This window comes from Necator americanus, chromosome II (genome assembly GCF_031761385.1).
Source record: "Necator americanus strain Aroian chromosome II, whole genome shotgun sequence".
Classification (NCBI taxonomy): Eukaryota; Metazoa; Nematoda; class Chromadorea; order Rhabditida; family Ancylostomatidae; genus Necator; species Necator americanus.
In genome coordinates, this window is record NC_087372.1 from 5,186,623 (window position 1) to 5,198,557 (window position 11,935).

An 11,935-nucleotide genomic window follows, 5' to 3' on the forward strand; every position below is an offset into this window, starting at 1 on the left:
TTTTGTTCACTTCCACAATTACGCATGTCGTGTTCCACACTATTATTTAGAACTGTCTTGGAGTTTCTTGTCGAGAACAAAAGAGCACCTACCATGACTAATTGTTTTCAGTCATGTCGAAGAAGAAATCAAAAGCACAAAAGAAGAAATTCTTTTCTCAACCGAAAAATAGGAAAAGGGTGTTTAAAAAGAAGGAAAAGCCAGCAGTTGTTCCTAAGGTGGATTCACATCTGCGAAAACGTGGAGCTTTTCAGGTGCTCGTGCCGTTGGATTGCGGCACCATACCTCATTGTTCCCATGGTTGGTTGTACCTAAAGTTCAAGTAACTGTGTATGGAAAAGATTTGTTGATTTATAGCCGAGATCTGTGGTTCAGCAATTTTAATGATTTTTTCATGCGAAAGTGGCTACAAGTGCCGTACTTATTTCCTTTGCTATATAGCTAGTTATACATCTGACCTTTTCATCTCAATGCAAATTCTTAAAGATGTCTTTGGTACTTTTTCTAAGGTCTGCGAATTTCTACATGGAGCAAAATTACAGCGTTAACATCTACAGTGTATCTACATATCCATGTTATGCTACAGGTTTCTTATTCGGGGGAAAAGTTGGTGGTGGAGAGGGGCGCACCCAACTGCGCTCTTATTTCTGGAAGTTCTATCTTTCTTTTTTCTCGGTGACTTTTCTTTACACCACGTAGATCCTCTAAGACTAATGTTTTGTTTAGGGGACTGATATAGTTATTCAATTTTTTATTAACTAGAAATATTTACGCGACTGTGTGTCCCCAACTACACTTTACCCTCTTATTCTTTATGATGATGATGCTAATCGAAACGCTATTTGTCATCTTACGCGCAGGCTATTTTTTTTTTAACTTATAGCGTCTCACCTAGTTTGATATGCTAGAATCTGAAAATCCTAAAACATCCTTGAACTTATTTTCATCCTTCTTTATACAAATATCCTGCAGGTCCATGCTTGTTATTTGGCGAGAGGGTAGACGGAGTGATCAAATCACGATTCTTCGCCTGCGCCGTATATAGGTCTTGTTTTGTATTCTTCAAGTAAACTTCGAATGCTCCAAATAAGGAAATATAGAAATTTTTACGTCGTTAATAGTTGGTACAGTTGGGTCAAAACATTCTAAATCCCTGTACCCTCGCGCTCCACATGATGCGGAGCAGTGTAGTAGTTACAAACGGGTTGGGACCCTTGCTACCGCCACTTGTCGCAGCAGTTCGTGATGGTCCTAAACTGATTTCAACCACTAACTCTACCTTTTCGAAAGCGTCCGATGAAAAAAGTGCACCCAACCGAGTTTCATATCGTTTTAACCCGACTATACTATATGATTCCTGCTTAGATTTTAATGTTGTCAAAACATTTCCATAAACATTCTGGAATTACCTTCTCACTTCCAGTCCTGCTTATTTCTTCAGATGTGACCCAACTGCATGCCCTTACAAAGCAGAGCTCGACGAAATTAACAACATCGTAAAAGTTGAAGGGGAAGCTGGTCAATCGATGATAACAAAAAATAGTAAGGAATGTGACACCAAAGACAAAGCTATTCGTTATGGATTTATACCGAAAAAGTACGTCCACCTTTTCTACACACGTTCTTGAGTAATCTGCTCTTGTATATCATTTTTTTATATGATTCTCCTCCTGAAAAATCTTCTCCTATGTAGCACTGATATTTACGATAACTAACTAGAACTAGAACTAGTACTGTTGGGTCCGGATCCAAACGACCTGAATCTTGATGCAATTACGTAGACTGCAGAAATGAGTAAGGGTCCCAATGCGCCAGGCTTCAGTTCGTTTTAACCTGACTGTGGTGTTTGATATCTGCTTTTCTTATAGGTCCCTCATACATCTATTAACAGTATTCGATTTTTGTGTTGCTAATGTTTCAGTCTTCCTCTGATAAGCATACGGTGTTGATTGCATTGAATTTTCATTGTTTTTTTCTCTTTCCTGCATCTTTCTATTTTCAAGCTTGAGAAATTGAATTAACATGTCTTCCATTCCTCCTTTTATATGCGTTTGCCGCTCTCTATATATGAAATCTGAATTTCGTCCAAATTTTTGACGGTGGTGCTCTGATCTCGTACTAGGGGAATCACCAGTGCAGGCTGTTATTCCAGGCTCAAAGAGATTCCGAAGTCATCAACGTTGGTGTTCTGCCATGAATGTGTCGATGTTTTCGAAACAAAACACAAGTGTCCGTCTGAAGTCGTAACAAGAGCCCAACTACGGTTTCCATCCAGGCTTCTGCATGCTCGAGAATCTGAAAGTGGAGAAGCTGTGATTAGTCTTGACTCTTTTTGCATTTTTTAATCATCCATCATTCCAGTATTTTCTAGCAATTTTTCTTCTCCGATGAAGCGCTCTCAGTACTTTCTGAGGCAGTTGAACGATCTGGTGTAGACGGTGTGTTATGCCTTGGGGCACCAAGAGTCAGTTTATGCTTTGTTTAATGATTGCGATAGCGAACAGGAAATTATCGAAGAGGTCGAAAAATTCCAGCTATTTGAGACCCTTAGACAGCGAAAGGACAAGCGACTTCTATTTTTCCTGGATTACGACAAGAGATTCGTTCGTTCAACCTAATTCGACTAACCTCTGTTGCACTCCGACACGTAGTAAGAAATATATTCTGTTATAGGCTCATTTCTACCCTGCACGTCAGTTTGGACAGTACAGCATGCTTGTCGATTACTTCTTCGACACGAAAACCGTAGCAAAGCTCGATGGATTCTTTGCAGTGAGTTCTCCATGCAGATACCCCCATTTTTTAATATGGGCGGGGATTGTTATCCCGTCCGTATTTCCCCGTACTGACACTTTCATTGAACTCCTTCTATTATCTCGCGAATGAACCAATAGCTTCATCTGGTGTATAAATACGCTGTGACCTTATGTTTGTGTAATGTCTAGCACAGAAGTGGGTTTTAATAGCATCGTTCAGTGATTACGATAAGAAATAAGTGATTATTACTACGCAGTTATTGCTACTAGTTCCCTATCACTACAAAAGTTTTTGTTGTTCGATAAGAATTCGTCCTGAAACACATCATGTGCTAGACTGCTGTATACGAATTTGCCGGCAAAGTAATCACCATAACGCACATTCGGTTCTACCATAGATTTTTCTCGCAGATATGGATGTAAGGAATGAGTTGCTTGTAGTTTTCTTAGCAACTTTTCATCTTTCTCACTTTTTTCACAATCGTGCTTTCCCAGTGCAGCTCGGAATTAAATTAACGCTCAATTTAAGATGGAAGTCCTTTTGAGATGGAAGTTTAGTCTCGTCTAACTTCGTATTGACATAAGTTTTGTATCTTAATTTCAAAACCATCTTAGCTTATAGGTTTTGTGACTTGTGCGTCACCATTCTGATACATTGTCAATTTCAGGAATGTGAAACTGTTCTACTTGTATGCGATCCACCCTTCGGAGTTTTCGTAGAACCTCTCATGAGAAGCATTGATGCACTGAAACGGCGTCATAAAGAAGCTCGGTTTGTGAAGTTTGACAACTATCAATTAAAAGGAACAGTGCAATCAAAGTGGAATTTTAATAGTCGAGAAAATTGACTCCGATTTCAATTGCCTGCAGCGCCAAAAGCTTGCCCAAACAAGAAATTTAGTACTAGAATCATCAGTATGAAGAATGCGTGGAGTTCTACCAAAACATTTTTCTCGTTAATTTTGGACAGGAAGAATGATTTGTTCGTGGAATTCTTTGGAGTTTTATTGTCGGTGAGAGTTGTTGAACGGAGATCCACGATGGCCTAGTGGTTAGGGGTCTGGTCGCATGTGCCCACGAACGGGCGATCGACTCCCGTCGCCTACTTTACCAAACTCAATTGGTTACATTGGCCTGTTGGGTATGGATGTCGGCGTAGAACATTGCTGATCCTCGAACTTCCGCCTGAGTGTGCTCAGCTGAGGTTGGATATATAAGGGTCCGATACCCAGTATTTTTAAAAGCATTTTGGGATTTCTTTTTTGCTGCTAGACGAGCAAAATAAACAGTAATAACTTTCGGTCCAACTTTGTTTTTAGTTACGTTTCCGATACCATACTAAGAATGTATAGATAACTACCTATATTGCTGTAAATACGGTCCCACATAGCCAGTTTCGAATATCAAACTCTTTAATCTTCAATCCTCTAAACAATATTACAGGAGTTTCATAAGCCCTGCCTTTTGTGTTCTCTGCTGCTCTTGGAAGTCTTTTCTGTGATTGAATGTGTATCAGCTAAACAGCGTAGATTCGAGAAGTCTCAACCTCCTCATTGTCCTAAAATTTCATAACTATCTTGTGTTTCTTTCCAGAAATGGAACAAAAATACATTTTCTGAAAATTTCAGCGGCGATAAATGTGCGACATTCTATGGATGTATAGCTATCCCAATGTTTGTAGGCAAACACATCCTACGAACGGATAAAAGCTATTGGATGAGTGACTATAGGGTGAGTTGGCTTACACTCGTGTTTGCCTCATGTTCCTCTAATGAGCCACTGCTTCTAGATTTTGATGAATAGGATATTTCAGGTTACGTATGACAACCACAAGGTTTTCGCTAAACCTTCGAAAACTACCGTTAGATTTTTCACGAATCTAAGTCCGAACATGCTTGATTTGTCTACTATCGAAGGATACAAGTGAGTGTCAAAAATTATTTTAGAGTGATGGAGGCTAGAACTATCGTAATTCTTCTCTTCTTCAGGTTCTGCGAGTTTTGTGAACGGCACGTTGCAAAAGATAACAAACACTGCTTCATGTGCTCGTTCTGCACGTCAAAGGTGAATCCGCTGTATTTCTATCTCTATTTCTATTTTTCAAATTCTTCTATTTGTTAACAGTTCATGTTGGTAACTTCTTTTTTTGACAAAAATACTTACATCTTCAAATGTTCAGTATATTGGGGTCAAAACGTTCAGAAGCATGGTGCATTTACGTAAGCAGGTGCACTCGAGGTAAAGCGATGTAGTTAGCGATTGCGATCGAGGAGAGACCCTCACTTGCTAAAATCGAAGTGCAGAGATGAGAAAGGTTTCACCTCAACTGCGGCCGTTAGCTCCACCACACCACTTCGAGCGTACCATTGCGTACTCATTCATTTTCATCTTGAGGGCTTCAGGTCGTTTTGACCCAACTGTATTAGCCTTCGTAACTTCGGCTACTTTTGAAGAGCCTGATGTATATGACATTGCGAAACCTGTACCAGTTGATGTTCTTCTTTTTGAAGATATTTTCGAACACATTTCGAGATTTTTAGCCCATCTTCTTTGTATAGCAGTTAGGGATTTTCTTTCCCTCTTTTTTTTTGGGTTTCCTACTGAACTACCTTTTCTGAGCTATTTACTACTACTACTAGATTTGATGAGAATGAAACACATAGGTACAGTGGTTAGAACACTGAAAGAGCTCACTTCACCATCGATTACTTTCGTAGAAGGTATTGTTCAAAAGAGATAAAATGGTAGTGTAATTCAGATTTTTCCTGACCCCACTGCATTACTTTAAACACTTTCGCTAGCGAACTGTTCCACGTTAGAGAAGGTCGCAGTTTTCACTAGAGTATTTTTACTCGAAACGATACACTTCACTACCCAGTAACGACGTTGTAAAGTTCGCTGCGAAAATGTAGAAGAACTTTACGAAACTGTTTTTTGGGATGAGAAAAAACTGTGCTCTAATAGCCTTAAATGGAGCAGTTTGTAAAGTAGATGAGATTGGAAATTTCCGTTTTCGAATCAAGTAGCTAAGCAGTCCTTTAATTGATGATAGTGATCATGAAACTAGACAAGAATGCAATTCCTTATGAATTAAGAGGGAACGTAATGCGATGTAGTTTTTTGTTCTCATCTCTTTTGCAATTCTGGGAAGATCCAAATTTAGAAATTTAAATGTATCTGAAAAAAAGTTATCTCTCATACACCACATTCTCCGCGGCTCTGTGCAGAAGGGAATTGTCTAGGAGGTAGATATTTGGATTTTGGCAGAGTTATCTTCTGGAAGTATATGCATCGTAAGTACGTCTGTACATTTTTCAGGACGGATCACCATATAAACACTGTGAACGTTGCATGCGATGTGTGAAAATAAGCTATCGTCACTGCAAAAAGTGTGAACGTTGTCATTTGGAAGGACGTTGTTCCGCAAAGGATGAGAACGATCGGGATGTTTGACCGAATGATTGCTGTTATTTTTCTTTAATTTCACACGAGTTTTCTTGTTTTGCTTTTATTTCTTTTTAACCAAACTCAAAGAGTATCTCAGACCAAATCCGATACCTCATTTCTTAGATAGCCAGATAGCTATTATAACTCTTTTGTACTTTCACTACATTTTTGCAGCTCAAATGTTGTTATCCTACATTTTTGAGTTATTGTGAGATGTAATCTGAGCCGGGATTCAGTAAAGCCACTTTTTTCATAGAAAATTCAACGATTGAAAATCTTTAGGGATTTAATGACACATGATGGGTTCCCTTTAGTAGTAACATTGGTTTGAGCATGGATGAAACATCAAGGAAGTTTTGGGATGTTGAGAAATCGCTTGTTGAATAATTGATGTGACAAGTCGATGGAGTTAATGTAAGTCCTTCAATCCTTCAGGCAGGGTCAAATCGACATGAAGTTCAGTGCAGTTGCGTAAGCGGCCGCGGTCGAAGTAGCCGGTCGAAGTCTAAGTGTGAAAAGCGGTTGGGATCAAGGTGGGAATCCCAAACTGCAGCGAAGAATGGTACTACCAAGGACCGTCACTCGACTCGACTAACCGCTACGGTCCCCCGCACCTTCAAGCGCAGCCCCCTACGTGACTGCACCGTGCTTCATGTAGTTTCGACCCGACTATAACTTGTTCTTATTTTTTCAGGAATTGTGAGATACTCGGCTTAGGTTTTTTTTTTCAGAATGTTCTTTTGGAGTAATTGGTTCGTTGTTGGAATAGAGTGTAAATGAACTTCGTTTCTGATAGATCAACGGCACCTTATGTTACCATCCTCAAAACAAAATATTTATCTAGCTCATAAGAAACTGGGGATTTTTGAATTCTGTGAAATGAATCCAACATTAGTTCTGTAGTGGAACACTTAGTCCTACGTTGACCAGTAATGAAATAAAAACTTCGGTGTTCTGTTCGAAATGATTCCTCAAATCTTGGATTCTAGATTGGAGCTAGACAAAAAACAGAGAGGAGGAAGCTCTTTGAGAGTTGAGAATTAGTGTACCTGCAGTTCTTCCCGCATCATCTTTCCTTTCATGTTTTCCTCCATTTTTCTCTCTGAGTTGTTCTAATTTTTCTCCACAGTTTTGATCGCGTTACCTTTGTTTTTATTGAATGTTTGTTGCTGTTGTTCTTGTTGTTATCATGGTTGTTTTAGGCACCACAATAAACCCTTCATCGAATCATCTGAGTTGATTCGACTAGATCTGTGTACTTGTTTGTAACCTGAAAAAGAAGGTTGCCTTTTTCGTTCGTGGGAGACTGTTTATATGTTTTCACTGTTGCATGCGTATGCTATTCTAAAAGTGTCGAGTTGAGAAATAACGCACAAACAAGCATTTTAGAAATAGAATCCGTGTTTTCATCAAAAGATGTGTGAATGGGTTGTCTATTTAAATTTATCCTCATAAATTCCAAACTTCTCTCACAAGTTCCAAGGTAAACGCGAACTCGAGGATGAAAACCTGGAAGGAGAGAAAGCGTAGGTACATCCTCATAGGGATGTGCCTACGCTTCCTTACAACGACTTAGGGTGAGGATGAGGATGGCCGAACCGATGCGTTTAGTCAGTCTGGTTTTATCCTTCCAAACAAGTTTGGGACCAATTCATCGACCACGACAAGATGAAAAGCTTGGTTAGCACTAGGGCGGTTCCGAACCAGTCGGTTTGTGCAGTCACAGTCGAACCTCCTAGAGACTGCGCTACACTCACCACAAGAACCGTCTTAGCACCTGTTTTCTACCTGAAAATAGTTAACTATTGAAATAAATCTATAGACTCTGTTTCCGTCTGGTCCCCTCACATCGACATAGTCGTTTGAGTGTTGAAGTACTAAAACCCAACGTGTTTTTTTTTCGGCCGTTGATTGAACAGTTTCAGTTCCGCTGCTCAAAAAAATCCCCCAACTGGTTTCAGCTATGTGCGATTAGCAGACGAATGAAGAAGCGATGGGATTGAGTACATTGCTACGAAACAACTCTTACTTAAAGACAAGTGCTACGATTGGAAGTAGTTTCGTACGACTGTATTGAATTTTGCAAACGATTGGCAACGGAAACGGAAGTGATCCAATCGATAAAGTTCCCAGATACATTGATGTTGTAGGGAGGAGGTGCGGATGTAAAAGATTTTTTTCCTGTAGCATTAGACTTAACATGGAGAAATAAATCCATTGGTGGTATATGTTGATATGTTTTTGCAAATGATACTGGAAGAAGTGAAAGAAAAGTAGAAAAATTTTGGGGATTCTTCAGTTGAATGAGATGAATCCAAGGTTATTTCTGTTGTGGAGCGCCTAATCCTACGATGATGCAGCACGAAGGCGGCGAAAATCTTCGGTGTTTTTGAATGTGTGAATGGGGGAACGTGGGATGTGTGAAAAAGACTTTATTAGAGTAGTTGTGCAGTAACTAATCTTGTACATATTCCCCTACGAGAAGACGACTCTGTCGGGAATAATCAAATCCATGCGCTTTTTGTTGCTGGGCTGATGAAGAAATATCAATTGTCGAAATTTACTTGGATGCAAAACATATTTTTTCCTACTTATTAGCTCACTTCGCTAAGGGATAAGCATTAATGAAATTTGTGTATAAAACCGAAATTTATAAGAGCATAGAAGTTAGAATTAATATTGATCTGCGCATCGTCGCAAGACTTATGATTTATTTTAGTAACGAAATCGACCGTTTTCCATACTCCTCGAACATCTTTGGATAGTTTTAGAAAGATGGTAGACTAACATATTTCCATACTAATTATCAGTTTGATAGGGCAGACACTTTTTCGGTGGGACACATCCTAACAACTTGTTACAGCGTTATTCTGACTCAGCAAATCACATCTGAAAATGATTGACTTACTCAAATAATTGCATTCTTTCAAAAGTTAGGGTTTATTCGCATGTATTTACTCCAGAATTGCTGCAATAATCCGAAAGAACGTTCCGAATAAGTGATATCTGGTCTTGAGATTTACAACATCAAAATTTCTGCACTAGCATTCCACTCGGAACCGTTTCAGTCAGATTTGCTTCGTTACTTTCATCCATCAACAAAATTATTTCGGTGAGTTAAAGACGTGTCAGGAAATTTTAGATCTGGAAATCTTTGCACGAGTTGATCGAGGAGGTGGATGTGTAGTTCACGAGTATGGTAGCGATCACATTTAATTCCCCTATCCAAGGTCTAGGGGCGGATGTAGTGTAGCGATTAGAGGTTCCGCTTCCTGCACGATCGATCGGAGGTTCGAATCCGCCCTAGTGCTCACCAAGTCTTTCATCCCTCCGGGGTCGATAAATTGGTAACAGACCTGTCTGGGAGGATAAAAGCACTGACTTGACACATCGGCTAGCCACCGCAAGTCATTGTATAGGCCAGATACACCTTCGTAAGCCTCAAACAATTCTGAATTGAGGTGAACGTGGGGGCGCATCCCAAGCGGATCGACTAACGCCAGAAACTTTATCCTTTATCCTTTATCCAAGGTCTGCGATCGCATAAATACAACTGAAATAAGCAGCAAGAGCCCCCGTACAGTCGCGGACAAGTTGCGGATTGTTCGTGCTCCACTGCCCGTAATAAGGTGCGTCGTTGGAGAAAGAAGAAAACATGCGGCTGTTATATATGCTTTTGTCCGTATTTCTGGGAAGGGGAATAGAGCGAGATTCCTCTTCTAGTCGCGAGCTGCACCGATATCAATATCAATCGTGCAGAGCTCCAAACATCGATAATTTGGTGATACGCTGAATTTAATTCCAATTCTGACAAGGTAGTAACTTCGGTATAAACTACGGAAACTGTCAAACTCGTCATGTTCAATGAGACCACTCTGCAAATTCTGAGGAGATCCCGAAAAGAACACTTTCTACAGTTTGTACCGTAACTGTACAAACATATACTGCACTATAAAGTGCTTATTTTGTACATTCTCGACATATTCGAATTTACAGTCCATTATGGGTAAAGAGAGACTTTCGGCACAGAACTATAAACACACTTTTTCACCGATGCGTCAACGAAAGACTAAGAATAGAGTTTGCTAATATGTTAGCAACCTGTTTTCCGCTTTCACTTTATTTAATGGGTTAATGCAAAAGTTTGTCTAAAAGCATCCAAACAACGGATTCCTGAGTTTTTTGCCTGTAGAATACTTATTTTATTTGTAGAATACGGTTGTCGCACAATATTTTACCGTCATAATTTATTGTATCCACTAATTCTTCGGGTAAATTATGAAGTGTCCAGAATGGTGTTGAGGTGTGGAGAAAGTTCTCCTAGAACTCATACGATTTCTCTGTGAGTGAAGATAAAAGGATAGAATAGCCACTTTCAAAATAGCAGGGCAGTACTCTTTTGGTTTTTTTCCCAAAGGTATTCTTCCAGAAAGTAGAAGTGCTTCTAACCGCCTACGCTTCTTTGCTTCTCTATTGGGGTCTGGCTAATGTCATAGTCTAAAGGGATTACCCCTGCATCTTCACCAAGGTGTCGTCCTTGAACATGGCTCTTCCCAACGGTTGCAATCCACGGGTGGGAGCATCGAGGTTGTAAATTCGTCGCTGTTCCATATCTTGCAATACTTTACGTGTCGGCTTAACTGTCTATAGATGCCGGAAGTCTCGAGCTCCATCGTTTTACCCTATCCTGCAGTTCAGCTTGACGAAGCGGAGAGTTCTCGTCAGAGATTCTGTGCATCTTCTAAATATTTGACCCATAGTCGTATCAAAACGAAATGAAGAACGGTGCATTTGCGTACGCGCTCGATACGGGGCGGTGGAGGCAGCAGTTGGAACCGAGGTGGGACCATCGTAAACTGCAGCGATGGGTGGTGCCAACAAATGTTCCAGTACGCTTCTAACCGCTACCGTCCACCGCATCGCCTCGAGAGAAGCCACGTACGCAATTGCGTACGTTCCTCATGTCGTTTTGACCCTACCATATTTGGGTCAGATCTCGGCGATGTGCTGGAAAAGGGCGACTTTTACCATTATTCGAGTAACTTCCGTTGTGGAACTGTGCAGGTGTATGGCTCGTACGAACCTATAACATCTCCATCCTTCTAATACTTACGTTTGGTAAAAGTTGGAGGACCACCGATCCAGAATCCGCTCGAATAATTAATAATGATATTATAATATAGTGATAACGATATAATACAGTATGATATAATGTAATGATACTTATCGTCCCCCCTTCCCTTATTGGACCTAGAAGAAGGGGAAGAAGAAGAGGATGTGGGAATGTTTTTTTTTCTGGACTCTATTTTTTTCGTCACAAGTAACAACATTTCCTTCATGTCTGCAGAACACTTGGATCATCTTATCATTTCGAAGTATTCCTTGTCGCTGGTGCAGAGATATAAATTCCTGCGCACTATAACAAATAGAGGTTTTTTAAAAGAAAGACAGAATGAACATGCTCCGGAAAACATTTTAGAGAAGATTTTCCAGTAAGCGGGGCTGGTTTTCGGCAAACTAATACAATCTGGTAAACCTACAATTCCAATCCTCAAAGTTTGCTGCGTTTAGCGTAGATCGACTGATAACTAGAGATAAATAATATTCCGCTCATTTCTTCCAAATTGCCGTAAGAAACAGCCCGGAAGATGCGGCACATGCACAAGACTGGCGCGCTCCAATCGAACTCGTTGTAGAAAATGGCTCCCCGGAACGCTCGAAGCCGTATCTTC

At 40.2% G+C, this 11,935-nt stretch overlaps 1 protein-coding gene across 2 annotated transcripts; it reads left to right on the forward strand.

Annotated features, from left to right (window-relative positions):
* Positions 1–113: 113 nt before the first annotated feature.
* Positions 114–6,209, forward strand: RB195_016911 (uncharacterized protein; the record flags this gene model as incomplete). Of its 2 annotated transcripts, XM_064183656.1 has the most annotated exons (13): positions 114–179; positions 255–300; positions 973–1,045; positions 1,442–1,597; positions 2,153–2,312; positions 2,372–2,464; positions 2,535–2,603; positions 2,674–2,772; positions 3,425–3,528; positions 4,385–4,487; positions 4,570–4,679; positions 4,745–4,820; positions 6,075–6,209. In XM_064183656.1, 13 exons carry the CDS (start codon positions 114–116, stop codon positions 6,207–6,209), a joined length of 1,290 nt encoding a protein of 429 aa, XP_064039537.1. The 2 variants fall into 2 exon arrangements, with proteins under 2 accessions (XP_064039537.1, XP_064039536.1); XM_064183655.1 differs by lacking the exon at positions 2,535–2,603 and having other exon boundaries at positions 114–300.
* Positions 6,210–11,935: the final 5,726 nt, after the last annotated feature.